The sequence below is a fragment of the Xenopus laevis genome, chromosome 5L, assembly GCF_017654675.1.
Source record: "Xenopus laevis strain J_2021 chromosome 5L, Xenopus_laevis_v10.1, whole genome shotgun sequence".
In the NCBI taxonomy this organism is placed as follows: domain Eukaryota; kingdom Metazoa; phylum Chordata; class Amphibia; order Anura; family Pipidae; genus Xenopus; species Xenopus laevis.
Genome location: NC_054379.1, coordinates 117,650,931 through 117,672,569, shown reverse-complemented (window position 1 = coordinate 117,672,569; position 21,639 = coordinate 117,650,931). Strand labels below are relative to the sequence as shown.

General features: G+C 35.0%; 1 protein-coding gene across 5 annotated transcripts in view; it reads left to right on the top strand.

Moving 5' to 3' along the window:
- LOC108716206 (neuroligin-1-like) overlaps nucleotides 1-21,639 on the top strand; it is a 410,755-nt gene that overhangs the window by 139,856 nt on the left and 249,260 nt on the right. For 3 of the 5 annotated variants that reach the window (XM_041563329.1, XM_041563326.1, XM_041563327.1), the window contains exons 2-3: nucleotides 14,992-15,786; nucleotides 16,171-16,230. In XM_041563329.1, coding sequence (XP_041419263.1) covers nucleotides 15,294-15,786; nucleotides 16,171-16,230 — 553 coding nt within the window. In that variant the 5' untranslated portion in view covers nucleotides 14,992-15,293. The remainder of the gene's footprint in view (nucleotides 1-14,991; nucleotides 15,787-16,170; nucleotides 16,231-21,639) is intronic. The other 2 variants (XM_041563330.1, XM_041563328.1) reach the window with 1 other exon arrangement.

Here is a 21,639-nt window from a genome sequence, read left to right as displayed (position 1 = left end):
GGTACGGTGATCCACTTTATGGGTAAAAAGGTCCCCTGCCATTTGTCTATAATGTCCTCTAATGTACTTGTAAAGTGTAATCATGTCCCCTCGCAAGCGCCTTTTTTCCATTGAAAACAACCCCAACCTTGACTGTCTACCCTCATAATTTAAGTCTTCCACACCTCTAACCAATTTAGTTGCACTTAGTCTCTGCACTCTCTCCAGCTCATTTATATCCCTCTTAAGGACTGGAGTCCAAAACTGCACTGCATACTCCAGATGAGGCCTTACCAGGGACCTATAAAGAGGCATAATTATGTTTTCATCCCTTGAGTTAATGCCCTTTTTTATGCAAGACAGAACTTTATTTGCTTTAGTAGCCACAAAATGACACTGCCCAGGATTAGACAACTTGTTATCTACAAAAACCCCTAGATCCTTCTCATTTAAGGAAACTCCCAACACACTGCCATTTAGTGTATAAATTGCATTTATATTATTTTTGCCAAAGTGCATAACCTTGCATTTATCAACATTGAACCTCATTTTCCAGTTTGCTGCCCAGTTTTCCAACTTAGACAAATCACTCTGCAAAGTGGCAGCATCCTGCATGGAACCTATAGTTCTGCACAATTTAGTATTATCTGAAAAAATAGAAACCGTACTTTCAATGCCCACCTCCAGGTCATTAATAAACAAGTTGAAAAGAAGGGACCTAGTACAGAGCCCTGTGGTACTCCACTAACAACACTGGTCCAATTAGAAAATGTTCCATTTACCACCACTCTTTGTAGTCTATCTTTTAGCCAGTTCTCTATGCAGGTACAAATACTATGTTCCAGGCCAACATTCCTTAATTTAACCAGTAACCTTTTGTGTGGCACTGTATCAAATGCTTTAGCAAAGTCTAAGTAAATCACATCCACTGCCATCCCAGAATCAAGGTCTCTACTTACCTTCTCATAAAAAGAATTCATATGTCTTTGTGGCCTTTTGCAAGCCATCAATCTTGTACATATAGCTATAAACTTGTAAGCTCATACAATTTCCGTGACAAAATAAAACAAAAAACGAGTAAAAATATGAAGGACGATGAAGAACAGGGGTTAGACAGGTGATCATTTTCAATACTGTCTAAAACTTGCAGACATTAAAATGAAAAAGTTTTACTTATGATTCTATTCCTGCTGTCAACAGTGGTTTTCATATTTTTATATATTTATTTTATTTAAATTTTGTTTAGGAATAAGGTTAGAAATAATTTACCTTTAATAACAGGCAAGTGAGAAAATGCACATAATGAATAACTTTGGAATCATCACATTACCTCATGACATTCATTTTTTTTTTATCGAAGGCTTGTTTCAGTTTCCTAAAAGATAAAAATTTGAACAAATGCTTTTCCCTGGTTTTGTAGATGATGAAATGTGTCAGCAGTATGGGTTTGAGTGATATTTTTGTATGGCTCATTATTCGTCTTAGTGTCTGTTTATAAGGCTACTCATATTGAGTTCAGGGCTTAATGTTTATTATCTCATTTTCTTGCCGTCTAAAAGATAATTCAAGAAATATGCTTTGTGATGTGCAGCTTAAACAAGGACATATAATTAGGAAAAGCGAGCCAGAATTGTGAAAATATAAATGGAAAAGAACAGTTTGCATAGAGTATAAACATTTTATTAAAAGATTATTAATGTACAAATTCAACCTTTCTTAAAGTGAAAACAACTCTTGAATATTTGAATGGATGAATATAAATGAAAATATGGAAATAGATACATAAAATTGCATATATATATACTGTATAGGGAGTATGACATATGAAAATAGAGCAAAGGTGATATTGACTGGGAGGGGTAGTAGGAAGAATAATACATGAAAATCCAGTTCCAGAATTATACAAAAAAAAGAGCAATCAATGTCCGCACTGCTATAAAAGGACAAGAGAGCAGAAGGTTTATTGACAGAATGAGTGACTGACAATGTCAAGATCTTCAGAGAGGTTTAAAGACCTGGGAGTGAGCAAGTCATTGGTAAGATAAGAAAGAGCTATTTCTGGAAAGTATTGTGATCAAGTAGGCAGTTTTCAAAGAAAGAGGCATTCAAATTGTTTTATGTTTTTTTTTTGTATACATAGAAGTATTCAAGTACTGGTATCAGAACTTTTAAACAGAATGCTCGGGACCTGGTGTTTTCCAGACAATGGGTCTTTCCATACTTTGGAGTTTCATACCTCAAGTCTACTACAAAATCATATAAACATTAAATAAACCCAATAGGCTGGTTTTGCTTACAATACAAATAAGGATCCTTACAAATAAGGTTTAAGGATATCTTAGTTTGGATCAAGTACAAGGTACTGTTTTTAGGGATGCATTATTTTGGATTCGGCCGAACCCCCGAATCCTTCACAAAAGATTCAGCCGAATACCGAACCGAATCTGAATCTTAATTTTCATATGCAAATTAGGGGTGGGAAGGGGAAAATATTTTTTAGAGAATTTTCCCTAAACAAGCTAAAGTGTGTGGGGGGGGCAGTCATGTGAAGTTTACCTTAAATTATGTTGGCTTACCAACTTTATGATTATTTGTGTAACTAAAAATCAAGTTTTCAGAGAATGAATTACTAGTAAAACACAAGGCCAGGGTATGAATATGGATGAATCCCTTTCTTGTGGATGCGAGATGGGAAGGGTTGAAAATATGGCTTTAATAAGTAATTGAGGATTGGTGTTTCACGGGAACTGTCAGGGAATACGATCAAGAATGCAGGTAAAAACAGAGAGTGCACATTGTAGTTTTGATGAAGCTGAATTTCAATTTCATTTTTAAAAAGGATATAAAGACCACAGCTGATTACTACAATGCAGCGCATATCATTATGGCCTTGACAATGGGGGCACTTTTTAAAACAAATAACTTAGGGGGTTATTTATCAAAGGTCAAGTTTGTGAGCATTGTGAGGTTTTCTTTATAACTTAAATTAACTCACAACTCACAATGTTTTCTGATTGAAGAAAAAACTTGAATAGAAAAAACTCAAAATGTGTGCATTCGAAGTAAAAAAACACAATACTTGAATTAATTGAGTTTTCAGTGAATAAAACTCGAATCATTTGAATTAATGGCTTTTTTGAGCAAGACCCACTGGAAAAAACCAAGAATCATGAAGACTACAAACATCTTCAAATGCCATTGACTCCTATATGACCTTAACAGGTTTTATTTGGAGTATTTTCAGATTTGAGCTATTTCCAGCTCTGGGGTATAATAAATCTTGAAATTTTTTTTTAAACCGAAAATTTGAGTTTTGACAGAAAAATACCCTTGAAAATTTTTCAGTTAAAAGACAACACAATCTTTAATAAATAACCCCCTTAGTGTCCTATTGAATAATCATCTGGTCATTCCCGGGTAGTAATTCGTTTTAGTGATAGTGTTAAAGTGAGTCAATTTTATAGGTTCTTTCATCAGATAACTGTGTTAACAATTTCCTTCTGTAGTAATGTGAATGCAACAAACCGATTGATTTACTTTTATCTGCAGGGTAGACCACCAAGTGTTTGTCCTTTTCTATAGTAGCCTTTATTCTGCTTTGTTAGGGGTGCAACATGTTATGTATATGAAAGTATAGTTACAGGTGTACTCTGTATAGCAAAATAAATGAAAATACGGTAAAGTGCCCTCTAATAATGTATCACACAATTATTATTATTATTATTATTAAAATACATAAGACAGAACCTCAGCAGGAACTGGAGCTGCCAATACATATATAAGTATATAAGTGCACTTACTCAAGTGAAAAAAATCAATCAATGACATAACAATATGAAATACTGAGGTCAATAACTATAACATTTCCAAGACATTTTGAGTCTGGTGTACCCAGTTATATCAGTTCAGATATAATCTGTATACCATCACACAAAGACCAGTTTATTTCAACATGTATTCATCCATCTTCAACATATGCAATATGTACAGCACAGCTCTTTTAAATATTTGACTTTATGTTTTTTTTCTAAGTATCCTAAAATAATATAAATTGTTTTTAATAGTCAAATTTAATAATATAAATAATGAGTACGCCTTGGCTTCATTCTTCACAGCCCTAATATATAACCCATTATATCATTCAGTTCTCAGGATTAATGTTATAGCTTTAACTTCCATCATTTCATCCCAATCCATACTATCACCTTCTAACTTATACAACCTTTAGTTTTTACACCAAATAAATAACTAAATATAGAGATAACCTATGACTACATGAACATTTCTATACCCTATTAAAGTCTCTATATCAATGATTAATCCCCCACACTCTATTACCTAACTCATTGCCCACAATCCCCTCATCCACTATACATAACCTATATGAAGCTGCCAGATCAATATTTATATTGAGACCTTAGGGTAAGAGTATTCAGTTCATAAATCCTTTCTCTCTGATGCAATTTTAACAACCTATTGTTATTCTTGCTGTCCACATTAACTCCTTAACTTTATAGTAAAACATTTCTGTATAGAGCGTTGGACTGGGCCGGCGGGACACCGGGAAAAAACCTGGTGGGCCCCCGCCAGCCCAGATCCTAAACTGGCAAGCCCCAAAACAAAAATGTCCGGCGAAGTTCATGCCATCGTTCGCATATGCTCAGCACGTCCTAGCATTTGTGCATGCGTTTGGGGGTGCGCCAGCACTCACATATTTGTGGCTCATGCCACCATTCACGTTTGCGCACGAGGGGCCCAGAATGTTGGACCCCGGTGGGCCCACCGTGCTCCAGTCTGACCCTCTCTGTGTTTTGGCTTTAGAAATGATTTCTATAAAGAAAAAATAGGATGACATAAAGGTGATAGAGGTACTCTCTGGTGATCAGAATCCAACAATGAGACTTGCTGCCAATAATGAGCTAAAGTGGACAGTGGATTCCCGAGGAACTATTGCTGCCAAGATATACTTTCTACCCATACCTGTGACATCCTGAGGCATTTGGAATGGATGAGGCCAGCGTGTACAGGGGAACTGCTAGCAATTGGGGTCAATGGAACTTGGCTGATTTTGAACTGATTACTGGATCTGAAGTTTTGTTAATGCTCTATAATAAAGCAGGTGTAATTTTTTTTTATTGCATTTACTGTCCATTATATAGAAATCATCCATTAACTTTATTTTACAACACTTTTATCATTGACTTTGTCATTCAGTGTGTGGTGGACTGTGAGAAGAAACTGGAATAAGTTGTTCGTTCATCCATTTCACCTATTCATCCATTTCAACTATTTATCATTATCTATGTGTAGTTGGATGAAAAGCGATATTGGCATATCTATTTATGTTAGTTCTTTATTTGGAATTGATTATTTTTTTTAACTTTTTTTGGAGACATTTGTAAGAATTTTACTACTTAAATTTTATTGTCTATAATTCAGAGGAATATTAACATATACAGGTATTGGATCTATTATCCGGAAACCTTTTTCCCAGAAAGCTCCAAATTATGGAAAGGCTGTCTCCTAAAGACAACATTTTATACAAATATTCTAAACTTTTAAAAATAATTTCTCTTTTTTCTGGAATAATAAAACAGAACCTTGTACTTGATCCAAACTAAGATATAATTAATCCTCGTTGGAAGCAAAACCAGCCTTTTGGGATTTTCTAGTAGACTTAAGGTATGAAGATCCAAATTAAGGAAAGATTAGTATTCTGGATAACAGGTACCATACCTGTACACATAAATGCAAAATCTATTACATTTATCCTCCGGTTATTAGATAACTTGGTGCCTTCCTTTATATTTTAAAGAAAGAAATAAAGCAAATAGCTGACACTGATTCAGACACTGTCTTTCTTGCTTTCTCTCTGTAATTAGGTGTATTTAAAGTGCATGCCACCAATGATGAGGGTTTTAGGTAAAGCACAATGGCAGATGAACAGGGTTCATATATAAGTAAATAAAGGAATAAAAGATTTGAGAGATTATGTAATAACCAAATGTATTGCCTTTTATTACTTATTGGGGACAGGAGAGAATCTGCAGATTTATCAGTTTCACATGAACTCACATTTAAGAGAGTTTACATTTTCTCTTTATCTAACTTCACCAAAGTTCACCTCACTTTGCCTGGTGTATTTTCACAACACATCTCATGATTACTAAAAACTGTAAGTTTACTTTTTCAAGAGAAATATGGTGAATTTTCTCCTGGCGTTAATGAAAATTGCTCTTTGAAAATTCGCCAGTGTATTTCCCAATACAACAATAGGGGAAAATTCTTTAGAAAATTGGCATGGAAAGGGCTATATTGAGGGAAATTTAAAAAGTGGCTGCTTTTTCTTTATAATAGAAGTTCCCCAGACTGAACCTGGAGAAATTTCTCTTGGCAAAAATATGTTCTTGTGCTCCTAGTGAATTGTAGAATTTTCACTGGAGAAGAGAGGTGAATTTACACCAATGCAAAGAGAATTTTCACCACTGCGAAATGAATTCTTCAAAACTTTTAGTAAATTGCCGATGTTGAGGGAAGTCTTAATTTTTGGTGAAACTGCACCAAATTTTCTCTTTCACCCTTTAGTAAATGTGCCTCATAGTATAATCAATGCTGTACACAAAGATTAAAGGAAAAGTTACGGTATCAGCTTTTAGTATGTTATATATGCACCCATTTGAAGAAACATAATTTATTTTGTATAATTTTGAATAATTAGCCTTTCTGTTCTGTTTTACCCCAGCATGCCTTTACTCTATTTCAACTTATGTATGTAGAGGATAATATGTACAGGAGTAGTGGCATAACCATGACTGGGGCTCCCATAGTTAGGGAACAACTGGTAGTGTCCAAAGGCCAATAATTAATGGATGTGATTATAGTTTTTGTTCATCAACAACTGGAGTCACATGCTGTATATTGCATTCAACTTGACTTTTGTCCTGTATCCTGTAAAAATGAAACATCACTGTCATTGTTATTCTTGTTTCCTGTGCATAGTCCCCTATACACTGTTTTTTAACAGTAATAAAGAAGAAAGAAGAAACTATTGTGTTTAAGAGCTATTATCTATCACAAAGCATTGCTATTAACTGCCTATCTTCCATTAACAGTTCACCTGACAGCCTTAATACACAAGGAGAGTGACATTTTTTGAAGAACGATACAAAGGAAAAATGCACGTGGAGCACATTAATAGCATTAATAGGGTTGTGACAGTATTCCTTCAAGATATCAATGTGGTTTCTATAATGTAGTCTCTTTTACCTGCACCCAGGCTTTGCTCTATTGTTCTGTAAAAATTCAGATCTCTTTCAATTACATACCTGTATGGGATCATTTCTTATTTAAAAAGAAAAATGTGTGTACATACTTAGGGGCACATTTACCTAGGGTCGAATATCGAGGGTTAATCAACCCTTCGAATATCAAAGTCGAAGGATTTACCGCTATTCCTACGATCTAACGATTCGAAGGATTTTAATCCATCGATCAAAGGATATTCCTTCGATCAGAAAATTGTTAGGAAGGCTATGGGGACCTTACCCATAGGCTAACATTGGCCTCGGTAGGTTTCAGGTGGCAAACTAGGGGGTCGAAGAATTTTTTAAAGAGACAGTACTTTCGACTAGCGAATGGTTTTATAAGTCGAACGATTTTTAGTTCGAATTGTTCCATTTGAAGTCGAAGGTCGTAGTCGAAGGTCGAAGTAGCCCATTCGATGGTCGAAGTAGCCATATTCGACCATTCAAAATTCAAACTATTTTTACTCTATTCCTTCACTCGAGCTAAGTAAATGGGCCCCATAATGTATATGGGTTTTGGCATTGCCTTAAATTCTTTCTAATATTAAACAATAGATAATAGAAAAGTTATAATGACAAAAATACTTTTTAACATGTTCAGATGTAAAAAGGCATAGCTTTATCAGATTATTCTCAGTTTTCTATAGTGTGGCATTGTGCAGTGTTTGTATACCAGGTTTTGGCCCAAACATATTGTATGTTTCTAGTGTGCCAGCCAATGCTTATATATATATATATATATATATATATATATATATATATATATATATATATATATATATATATATATATATATATATAATACACAAAAGCCATGAATATCTTGTAAATGATATCCTTATAAACGGTGAGTAGTGATGTCATCAGTTATAAACGGTGAGTAGTGATGTAATTTCTGTCACATGACTCACTAAAATTTGTGTATTATAATTAATAAAGTACCCCCAGTTGTAAAATATGAGGATATTATAAGTTACCTTGGAGTTCGATGAACTCCTCGGTAACTTATAATATCCTTATATTTTGCAAGAGGGTGTACTTTATTCACTATATATATATATATATATATATAGTTTTCTAGATAAGTGATCTTTCCATAATTTAGAACTAAAGGGGCAGATTTCTCAAGAGTCGACGCAGTAGGAGTTTTTTTGAACTAAAAAGAAAAACTTACACTCGCACACCCTGGCCGTCCGAAGTCAAACGAACTCCAGGTGCTAGATGTTTAGAGGAATTGGACAACCTCGGAAGCAGTATAGATACAAGACACACCAGCACAACATGGATAATTCCAGCAGGATTTGACCTTGCTCGTTTATTTGCGGATGCAACGTTTCGGGGCGTGACCCCTTTCTCAAGCATGCTTGAGAAAGGGGTCACGCCCCGAAACGTTGCATCCGCAAATAAACGAGCAAGGTCAAATCCTGCTGGAATTATCCATGTTGTGCTGGTGTGTCTTGTATCTATAGTTTTTTTGAACTCCCATAACTTTGAAATTCTAATAAAAAAAGACCAATCGAAATTTATTAAAAAAAATAATAAAAAGTTTTTAATTCGGATGAATAGGCTGTATTCGAATCGTTGGAATCAAAGTTTTAGTGCATTCGATCGAATTCGAATCAAAGTATTTGCTACAAAAAACTTTGATTTTTCAAAGTCCACCAAATTACTCCAAATAGGTTCCAGGAGGTCCCCCATAGGCTAAAACAGCAATCCAGCAGGTTTTAGATGGTGAATGGTTGAAGTTTTAAAGAGACAGTCCATGATAAATTTTGATATTCGAATAGTCAAATTTTTTTCAAATTTGAATCAAATGTTGGCCTATTCGATAGTTAAAGTATAAAAAAAATAGCTTGAAATTCGAATTTTTTTTACTTTGAATATTCACTTCAACCCTTGATAAATCTGCCCCTAAGTGTACTAGAAAATAATTTAAACATTAAATACATCAATACGCTGGTTTTGATTCCAGTTGTTATTAATTATATCTTAGTTTGGATCAAGTACAAGGTACTGTTTTATTATTGCAGAGTTTTGGAAACCAGTTTTAAAAATTTGGATTATTTGGATATCATGGAGTCTATAGGAGATGGCCATTCTGTAATTCAGAGCTTTCTGGATAACGGGTTCCCAGATAATGGATACCTGTATATGTGCATCCTTGAGAAGGGTGGGACCGAAAATGTCGGATAAATTCGTGTGAAATAAAAGAAAATGTATTCACAAATAATAGTGAGTGCTGACATTCCATTTATGTGTATATATATATATCACTTGGTTGCATGAACATAATTATCTTGTTCACCACTGGAAGGCAGCAAAGTGAAAGAAGAAAGGCTAGAATGCAACATTGATTTTTTATTATTTAAAAAAAAAAAAAAGACTCATTAATTTAAAGAATATATATTTATATCTTAAATAACATAATTTGCTTTTGCTATATAATGGCAAACAGAATATCACTGTTTCTGGTCAAGCTGGAGATTAAAAACCGGTGCCACTTCTTGCCTGCTTCAATCATCAGCAGAACCCGTGATCTTCATTAAGGGGCAGATTTACATAGGGTCGAATATTCGACTGCCTAATGTAAATCCTTCAACTCGAATATCGAAGTCAAAGGATTTACCGCAATTCGTTTGATCGAACGATCGAATGAAAAACCGTTCGATCGAACGATTAAATCCTTTGAATCGTTCGATTCGAAGGATTTTAATCCATCGATCGAACAATTTTTCTTCGACTTAAAAAAAGCTTAGAAAGCCTATGGGGACCTTCCCCATAGGCTAACATTGACTTAGGTAGCTTTTAGATGGCGAACTAGGGGGTTGAAGTTTTTTTTTAAAGAGACAGTACTTCAACTATCGAATGGTCAAATAGTTGAACGATTTTTAGTTCGAAACGTTCGATTCGAAGTCAAAGTCGTAGTCGAAGTAGCCCATTCGATGGTCGAAGTAGCCAAAAAAAACCTTTGAAATTCAAAGTTTTTTTTCCTCTAATTCTTCACTCGAGCTAAGTAAATGGGCCCCTATATTCTGAGGAAATCTGTAAGGCATTCTAAGGGGCATATTTATTATGCTGCATAAAATTAAATTCACAGAGAAACAATGCAAAAAGCTGTGTAAAATAAATTGGGAATTTACCAAGGTGTGTGTAATTGGATGCCATGCGAACACCAGATTTGCCGCTGTTGTTTTACATTGCTTCCGGTGGAAGTCACTCTAAGAAAAGACGTGTATGCCATTTTTTATACCCTTTTTACACTGCGAAGCCTGATGATCTGTGCTGTATTATTCCGCTGTTTTTTTACACAACATAATAAATATGCCCCATAATATGACTGGAAAGCCTGTACTCTAATCTAATCTATAGATGAATAAGTTGTTGATACTATATTAAAGCTGTCAACTTCTCATGATTTTATTGGGAGTTACACTGTTTTGGCCCGTTCCCTGTTCTCCCATCACCATACCCCTTGGTTTTACAGGTTCTGTGACAAATTCCGCATGTGCAGTGACAGCACTTCTGCCAATGCAGGGTGAGGTCACTTCCAGAATGCAGAAAAAAACGTTGCTGACACCTTTCCCCCTGCCCACATCCAGGGCCAGGTTAACATCTGTACTGTATTTATAATGGGGTTGATCTGATTTTCCCAAGATGAGTTTAAGTTTGTAGTCACTTATGAATACTGTGTTGATGAATATTAAACAGAATGCATATGTGTCATGAAAGGATTAAACATACTGTAGGTTAATGCAAAAAAAAAAATTGCAGAAATCTCCATTTAAACCAAAATCCAACATTTTCCCAAAAATTCCAGCATAACAGCAAATATTTTAATGAGTGTGCGGAATCAATGCTAGTATGCTGTTGGGTACAGTATCAATAAAGGCTTTAGTGTGCAAGTATGTTTGTGAATAGCTTTTAAATGTGCAAAATTTGCTGTACTTTGTTCCACATTGCATAAACAAAAGAGCCTGTGTGCATACAGTAATCAGTATTTACAGCAATGCAGTTGAGTCACCAATTTAACAGAGCGTGTGCCACTTAAACACTGGCACAGTTCATTTTAATTACATTATAGATCTATTTAAAAGCATAACTTCTTTTTCTGAGGAAATTCTTGTTTTGAAGAAAACATAAAAGGGCTTTCCAAAATGAATAATGAATAAATACTGTTCATCTGGAGAATACAAATATTCGTACAGCACTGATACCTTTGAATGTTAAGCTACTAAATTAATCAAGTATTATATGATTCATTTATGGCATAAGCAGAGCTCCATAAACTCTTTGAGACACTGTATAACATTTCAAAGGTGGGTAAAGCTGCTGAGGAACAGGTTGGTGATTAGATATTATCACCACAATATCTTTTGCATGTCACAGAAGGGGTGTGCATAGCAGGTTTTGCTTGGAATCTGCCAACTCTGGGTATTTACTCTTAAAATATAAATAAATAAAAATTATACATTTTATAAAAATGCAGAGAAAAATAACCATAATTCATCTTTTGTCATTTTGTTCAGTACACTGAACATGGTTGACAGTGGCATATTATTTGTTTTGCAAAAATTATTTTTTAAGTAAGAAGTTTATTATATCCACTTTGCAAACTATGAAAGTGTAAGTGGCTCAATAGGGTTCTGTGGGTTCAAAAACCTATATGAAATACGAGAAAAGAAAAGAACATTTCCATCATGCATATTTTTTTGCATTAACAGCTCTTAATACATTCCACCTTAAGAGCCACATCACTTCAAGCTGTCTCTCGGCCGCACAGTATGAGTACCAGTGTATAACCTTTTGAACTTTCCTTTCAATCTGCTTGGGCAATACTTCTGAGAATACTGCACAAAATAATGATGTAACTTGGAACAAACTAGCTGTATAAAAGAAAACAATACAGAATACACTGAACAAGTTGTAGAATAAAAATAATACTAGAGAATCATGCTAGTGAAACAGAGATGAAAACAACAGACCCAGTCTGGAGTTAAGAGCCCCCAGCCAGATTTACTTCAACTGGTTAAAGTGTTGTAGAAATTTATATTCGGGGGCAATTTGCAATTGGTATTCATGTTTTATGTGGGGGTTTTTTTTTTTTAGCTTTTTATTCAAATTATTATTATTGCAAATCTCAATTTTGCAAATTAAGCAATCTTTTTGCTAGGGTCCAAACTACTCTAGTAACCATGCAACGATTTGAATATGAAACTGAAGTATGAATAGGAGAGGGTCTGAATAGAAAGATAAGTAATAAAAGGTAGCAATAACAATACATTTGTAGCCTTACAGAGCATTTATCTTAGATGGGACCAGTGACCCCCATTTTAAATCTGGAAACAGTAAGAAGAAGGCAAATTATTCAGTAACTAGAAATAATGAAGAACTGATTAGAATTAGCTAGAATTAGCATAATTAACTTTTAGCATATTAAAAGTTAACTCAAAGGTGTATCATCCCCTTTAAGCACCAACTAGTTGGTTGTATTCACAAAATAATATACAGTGCAGTGTGTATTATCTGCCAGCAAATGGAAAAGGCTGCACTATGAAAAGCATTAACTGGCAAGCCAGTCTGGTATACTGTATCTCTATTAATTTGTGTCCCACTTTCTCTTCTTTTTGTTTTATTATGTGCACCCTGTGTTTAAATATTTATGTGTTGCCAGTCATAGGAATTGCATATAACCTTGACTTCTGCAGAATGTATAATATGTAGGGACTGCCCTAAAACAAACACACCATTGAGCATTATTCTACTTAGTGTGGCTTTCCTTGTCACTCATGTTTGATAAAATTGACGTTGCCAGGGATTATTAATGAACTGCCGTGAATTGCCTTTACGTCTGTTATCACATATACACTTAATTATTTTGTTCATTAATTATCTTGTTTCTTTTTATCTTGTAACATCCCATATTGTGCCATACCAGGCATTTGAATCTTGCGCATTGTCATATGCACCGTGGTGTAAGAGAACAAATATACAGCATGTCATACCGTAAATTGATTATACGCAAAACTATTGGTCTGGCAAATACCATGCAAACTTTTGGTAAACTGATGACACTGACCTGCCATTAAAGCTGGGAACACACAGGCTGACTTAACACATAGCCACTTATTTGCCTTCAGGCAAAATGATTTACATATTTTGAAGTCTTAACACACATGTAGTGAAATGTATTATGCTTTCATAAAGTGCTAGACTTTGTACTTTTTAAAAACCAGCAGGTCATTAGCTTATATGCTTATCTATTTAGATTTTTTAACATTTTCAAATGTTGGGTAATCAGTATTTCCTTATTTAGGACTCCACTCACGAATACTAGGTGCCCCTAGTGCTTATCTATCGAACACAACTGCCCATTGGAATAGCAGGAAACAAAAGGTTTATAGTGCAGCAGCAGGTGGAGTAGACCAGCCTTTTCCCTACTGCCTGTCATGGTACAGGTGGTAAGAAGAGGGCCCTGTTGCAGTTTGTGTCCTCTGCCTCCTCTTGGAAAAGAACTGTTGGCTTAGCTTTTAATTTTAACTTTTTAACTGTCTCATAGTTTAACTGGCTACAAACTTTCTCAATAACATTCATAGCTTTCCTGTTGTATTACTATCTGTAATCAAGAATCCAAAAAGAGGATGTGGGCTGTCAGGCCAAGCTGTTTGACCTAATATTATTGGGGTTGTGGTGAATTCAATAGCAAGCACTAATTGCTGACAAAACCCTAAAAATCTCCCAAAGATGTTTTAATCCATCCACTATAAAGGAGAAGTAAAAAAAAAAAACAGGAGAAACACAACATTGTTGGCTATTAAGGAGTGCCTTTCCACAGGAGTTTTATTTCTATAGTTTTTTCCAGCACAGTGAATGTCTATTCGATTAAATGTACAATGATAGTCCCATGATACAGAGAGAGAGATTTATTGGTTTAATTTCCAAGGAGTTTGGGGTCAAACCCATGCCTCCCTTAATCTGAACCTGAACCAGAACACAATACAAATATTATTGTGCGCAATATATTTATTGCAATAAATTAAGCACTTTACATAATATTCCTGAAATGGACTATGTAAATTCATTTAGTTATGCTGTGAACTATTTAAAACTAAAGGCTAAAACTATAAAATGAAAAATATTTCCTTTTAAAAAAAACAAGTACATAAGCATCCATTCTCCATAATATTTTTTATATGTTAGCATTTTTCCCTGTTGTCTTTATATTGTGTGAACCCGGATTCACTAACCCAAAATAGGAACGGGGCTTAGTAAAAAATGAGTAGTGGTTGGGAATAGAATGGGGCATGTCTGACCATAACCGGGGACATGGCCATATATATAAATTTATGCTGTTCTAAACAAGGATACTTAAATAAATGCATACAAATAATTTTGTTAATGTTTTTTAATACACTTATCAATGGTTTATTTAAAGAGTTATAGATTTTTTTATGTGGTCTCTGAAACAGTTTAATTTTGTTGATTAACTTTTGCAGTGCATTCAAAGAAAAGAGACATGGAGTAAATATGCTTCTAACAAATGGAATGTCCATTCATTGATCCATGAAAATTAATTAAAGATGTCTTACTTTACTATAATTAGAAAGCAGGAATTATGAACAAATGCATGGTACTGTATGTTGTGCAGTGTGTGATTATGACTATCCATATTGGTATTCTCTTATTAATGATTTATTCCCATTTTCTCTAGGATATAGACTTGCAGCTAACTGGATTTGATTTATAAGTGGGATACCTGCAGTAAATGGCAGCTCTTCTCATTTTGCTACTATGGAAAACAGAATTGTCAATAGAACATATTCTGATAAATAGAGCTGAGTGAAGATGCTGCTTCAAGGAGTGCCAAATCAATGGAAGATACTTGCCGCATGAAAAGCGTTTTGAGATTTTTCTGACAGGATCTCATTTAACAAACCTGATACATTTCCTTCGATTGACCTGCTTTCCACAAGTGGATACAAATAAGATTGCTTGTACAACTAATGTGGGACTATGGCATTCCCAAGGCCCAGGCACCTGAGTTGTTTATGGAGAGTTACATGGTTGCGCTTTCTACCCATGGGATTGGATTGCACATTTGTACTCTGTGTATTTGGATTTTTCCTGCACATTGCGACTGTGCGCTCACAAAAGTTGGATGATGTTGACCCTGTAGTCTTGACCACATATGGCAAAGTCAGAGGCTTTAAAAAGGAACTTAATAATGAAATACTAGGACCTGTCATCCAGTTTCTTGGGGTTCCTTATGCTGCTTCACCGATAGGAGAGAGGCGGTTTCAGCCCCCCGAGCCTCCAACAATGTGGGGAGATATAAAAAATGCCACCCAATTTGCACCAGTATGTCCTCAAAACATTGTGGGGGGCAGATTGCCTGAAGTTATGCTTCCGGTTTGGTTCACTAATAACTTGGATGTAGTTTCTTCCTATGTTCAAGACCAGAGTGAGGACTGCCTCTATTTAAACATATATGTTCCAACAGAGGATGGTGAGTTAACAACTGGGAAAAAAAACCCACAAAGGAAAACAATTTAACTTTTTTTACTTTTTTACAATTCTAACATATTAATTGTGTGTTTAGGCTGCATGCACGGCTAGTAGTTAGCATGACTGCTTTCAATGTGCATGATGCTATCCTTTGTGTGTCTGTTTCTGTACTCATGTATACGCTCATGACTTTCCTCAGGCACCGGTATCCTAATGGTAGGTGGTTCCTACCTGCCCATTGATTATACATCTTCGTCCATTTGCATGTGCAGGCACAACAACTTCGGAAAAGTTATGAGCGGCAGGGTTAGGCAGTGGTGTTGCATGCTCCTACTATCTGTCATGGAGCTCCATGTTATTTTTTAGTCTTTTATTCATTTTTCAGTAAAAAGAATATCCAAGGAATGTGCCCGGAAACCAGGCAAGAAAATATGTAGAAAAGGAGGTATGTATAAAAGTTATGGTTAAAAAGAACGGATACAATACTCCGGAGAAAAACGCCCCATTATAGCACTTTATGACACATTTCTGAGATTATTTCATATTTATAATAAAGCATTTGAAAAGGGAGCAGGATTCTTTTAAAACTGTATAGGATACAATTTTGTAACTAGAGCAGTAAACATTCTGCATACATTCTTAATGTACACACTATATGTAGAGTTGTTTGGGATTAGGACTGTGACTGTATTAATTTATTACAATATACTTGATATTCTTGTAGATTAAAGAACATACTTTGTGATATATATATATATATATATATATATATATATATATATATATATATATATATATATATATATATACATATATAGAAAAGCAACTGCTAAATGTTCTAGCTTGATATGTTTTCAGTGAGAGAACAGCTTTCTTTCACATGAAACATTAGTTATAGCATCATAAAACATAGGACATTACATCGAAGGAGGTTAAAGAGCATTTGTAAGGCAATTCGTATCTGAAAAACACAAAGTGCAGTTTTCAGGCAAGTATTGCTTGACAGGTGCTAGAAGTAATGCTTTCAGACAATTGTCACAAAGGGCAATTGAGAGTGATTTGGAGCACTTTGATGTTGTGTGTTTCGGCTACTGAGAAAAATGCCCCAAATTGTCCTATGCTCCATTGCCCTTAAAATGCTTAGAATACCTCTCCAGCTGGAGATAAGTACATGTACAACGTAAGAATTCAAACCTTGTTGGGGATATCTAGACAGCAGTAATAACTTTGTTGGTTAAATAGTATTCTGTAGTCCTGTCATGTTTTCCACTGAAATTCACAAGTCACAAATTACCCACTGAAAGATAAATGATCGTATGAAATATGCAGATGATCATTTATTAGCATATATGTTTAATTGCAGTAGTTCAATTACCAACAGCAACCCATTAACAGTACATTTTGAAATATCTGATACAAATCTTTACTGGAAAGGTGTCAAGAAACTGACACATTTCTCAAAAGTGATAGATGAACCACTATGTCTGAATGTGTACTCTGTAAACAGATTACAGCATAGAGTGTGTACTAATACCAGCTGAATCGCTATTGCCTGATACAAATCACATGCAGGGATCTGAAAATTCATTTTCTTTTCTCAAATGTATAGCTCCATTGTGGAAAGAAAATTGTTAAAGGGGCACTCTGGCTTCCAAACCAAAATTTGATAAAGAGGCTCACATAACACAGAAACCCCTAATATACCCATTACAGTTACCTGTTTCTTCAAAAACTATGATTAAATGCCATTTTCTACGCTGAAATCCTGCTGGTTAACACAAAGTGTTCTTCTCTTTCTGCATCATTTGAAATCCTGGCAGGGAAGGAGGGGCTAAATACTGATTTTACAAATTGTAACAACTTTTCCACAGTTTACAGACAGCATTCAGGAACTACATTACCCACAATGCATTGCACTGTGATGTTCCTTTCCTTATTGAAATCACGTGCGCAGGGAATTGTGGGGTTTGGAGGATGCAGACTGAGGACAGATGGCTGCTGATACAAAGTAACAGTAGTCAGCCAGCTCAGCAAAGTAGTCAGACAGATTAGCAAAATAGTCAGACAGATTATCAGGAGAGCAGATACTTGAGCCCTACATCCCAATATTAACTTGACTGCCCCCATGGCTACACAACAGATTGTTCATATAGCAGAAGTAATAATGTAGGGTTATAGAACTTTATATAAAACTATAAACAAAAAACATTGTTTGTGTTTCTGCTCCATTACTGTAGGTGTAATCCTAACCACAGTAAACCACATCACTTTGTCATATGAGAAAAAAACATGAATCTAGTTAAATAAATGATACAAATTTTATGGAAATCATAGAGCTTTACATGACATAATTTAATCACCAACATAATTCTTAAAATCAGTAGGTAATTTTAGACAGGATTTGCAACATTGTGATTAGCTAAATTCCCCTTCTAATCCAAGACATGGAACTGACAAGTGAAATATCGTCCTAAAAAGCAAATATCGAAGTGGAGCCATGATTATTCTAATATTGAAGTTTAAACATAGGTGATCTTTTTTCCCCTAAACATATACAGCATTGGTGTCAATGAGCATTATTTCATGCAAAATACATTGGATTCAATGGCTGCCATGGTTTTGCCGTGGCAAAATGCAAAATCTCACTGCAATCCATGCCTGTTGAAAATGTTCACTTATTACTAATGGTAACATATTGATATCTCATTAGGGCTGTAGGCTCCTACATATAAAAACAAATAGCTGTAAATATAAAGTTCCAACCAGCCTTTTGGATTTGTTTATCTATTTTATAAAATCAGGATACTTATAAATAAAAGTGTACCTGTAGCTGGCTGTGCTTATATAAAACAAATGAAAAACACACAGTGACATTTTATGGGCTAACCTTACAGCCTGCAAAATGAAAGTTGTTGCTTGGCAACTAAAACGTCATCGTAGAAGGATGTGTAAGATGTCTAGGGAAATGCTTAGAAACTGCCAGTTTTTATTTATAAATGTTAAGCATTTTGTATTATTGGCCTTTAACAGAAGCCTGCCTCTAGAGTATTTTTAATTTGGCTCCTTACTATTGTTACCAGTCATTGATTGCCTTTGTCTTATGCAAGCTCATGCTTCTAAAGAAAGTGAGGTATTCATTTTAATTTCTTTGTACAGTATATATTATATGTATTGCTACAAATAAACACAATTATTCCTGCTTCTAGGACAGATTAATTTAGTATGCACTTGCTTATATGCCCAAGAATGTCCTTGCATTGAGGCTCCTACCTTTCTTTGGATATGAATGAAATGTGACTTCATATCCAATGTTAGTTTTACTGTTCATTGACATAGTGACAAGTTTTGTGTGTGCAACGATTGGATATACAGACATACAAGTGAAAAGAAGTAGTGAGGATCTTTAACACAAGGATTTTGTAAGTCATCTTTTACTTAGCAGGAAATCACAACATTTGATGGAAATCTTACCAGAACGGGGACAGATTTTGTGAATGGTATAAATATGAGTAGACTATGTACTAGGTTAACAGGGTTAATAAGTATACCATTATTCATAATCATATAAAAGTGGCATAGGGCCAGATTTTTTAGGTTCACTTTGAAATTGCATTGATTCAGCAAAGAGTAGATAGCTAGGAAGCAGTTACAGATCTGCACTGGTTAGTGAGGGCTATCTAAATAGATCTAAATACTAAACTAAATTAGAGAAAAGGATTTGATAGCATGAGACAGATAATGTTATAGAATAATGGTAAAAGAACCAGAATGCTCCTCAACTCCAGATACCAGTGGAATAGAGAATTTGCTTTAGCCTGGAATGGTTGACTTTATTAAACACATAATGGTAGTCAAGTTGTTTGCAAAGAGTCAAAGAGCGACAATTCCCAGGATTTCAGCTTTCTTTCTGATGCCTACTAATTGCCCTTGACTTACTAATGGTGATGCAAATTAGCTAGTGGTGACAGAAGTTTTTCTTCTTATGCTCCTTTTCAGAACACAGAGACCTATGGAGTGCACCTTGAATCGAGAGATGCCTGCTTTTTTCAATGCTGCTCACTTCACTCAGCACCAGATTTTTCATCTGGCACTCAGTGCAGAGTGTAGCAGATTGGGGGGGTCCTCTAGTGCTTTACAAATGTGCGTGAAGGGGCACATTTTTGCAGTGGCATCCCCAGGGTGCAGGGGCAAGGCCCTAAGATATTTCAGGAATTTAAACAGTATTAAAGGAGAAGGAAAGCTACAGAGGCATTTTATTGCCAATAGATTAGCTGCAATAGAGCAAGCTAGAATGTTATATTTATTCTGTAGAATGTTTTACCATATCTGAGAAAAAAGCTCTAGAAACTCTCTGTTTGTTTAGTATAGGAGCTGCAGTATTAACATGGTGTGACATCACTTCCTGCCTGAGTCTCTCCCTGCTCTGGGCTCAGATTACAGTAGAAAGGGGAGGGGGGTGGGGAAGAGGAGCAAACTGAGCATGCTCACGCCCAGGGCAATGAGGTTTAAGCTGAAGGCAGGAAGTCTGATACAGAAGCCCATGAGTACACAATAGAAGGAAAGAAATGTGGTGTTTCTTTTGACAGGGGACTCAGAGCAGCATTACTTTGGGGGTTTACTGGTATATTTATATAGACCTTTCTGATAAAGCTTACTTAGTTTTAACCTTTCCTTCTCCTTTAAGGCATTTTTAACAAAATTACTTGGCCAAATGACTTGAATGAGGATAGGAACATTCCTAAAGCTAGATTAAAATGTAATGTATGTGTAAGAGCTGGAGTAAAGACATCAGCAATGCTAATACAGAGGGAAAAAAAATAAAGGGAGCAAGTTTTAAGACAAGCTGAAAGAGACTAAATTCAATCCCAAAATCAAATAATTGAAGATGGATGTAAGGAGTTGACTATATTTTTCTGTATGTAATAGGGTTATAAAGAACTTATTTAATCATTGTTCCAAGTAACCTGGAGAAAAGTTTATTGATAATACAGGTTATTGGTAATGTATTTATTTTTGAGACTTCTGTATATGTAAATGTAAAGGTAAAATGTGCATATGTAAAAATGGTTACTAATTTCAGCAAAAGAAAGGTTTTAAGAATATTTAATGGTTAAATGAATTTCAATACAAGAACAGTTTTAAGAATATTTAAAAAATGAACCACTTTCACAATGGATTTATTATCTTGCTTAGCCATCCTAAAATAGAATGTACATAATGTGCAAATACTGTCTCTGGAATTTCAGCTTTTGATTACTGTGGAGCAGTAACGAGTTGTGCAAAGTCCAAGACCAAGTTGCAAATGTCTCTAAATGTCATTGAGTTGAATGTAGTGCTATACATCAGGCATATTTAATTAGTAGCAAAACCTATTACCCTGACTTGCATTCACAGAGGCGTGAATAAAAATGTGTGGCTCCCACGTACCCTATACAAATTTTTATTAATATTCATCATTATAAAATCTCTTCTTGTTAACAGATGCTGGCCAAGTAAATTGGGTTTGGATTGTGGCAATTGATTAAATGTTCTTATTTGCAAATAAAAATTAAATGCGTGTAACTGTTTGACACTCTAGTTCCTCTGTTGATTTATTTTATGCCCTGAAGAGAGTGGTGGAATTAATATTTATATCTAGGTTTTTTGCTGAGATGAGTTTAAATATATTGTCATAAATCTGTGTTTTGTTAGCGTTCTATTTGAAGTGCATTGTAAAATGAATATTCAGCTATATGTATTGCCCCTTAATAACTCATCCGGCCAGTTGTAATTAACCTCTGCTCTGCTGGGGCACTTTGCTATTTATTCTAATTGCAGCTGAATTGTCATTTCAGCAGACAAAAGGTAGGCAGTA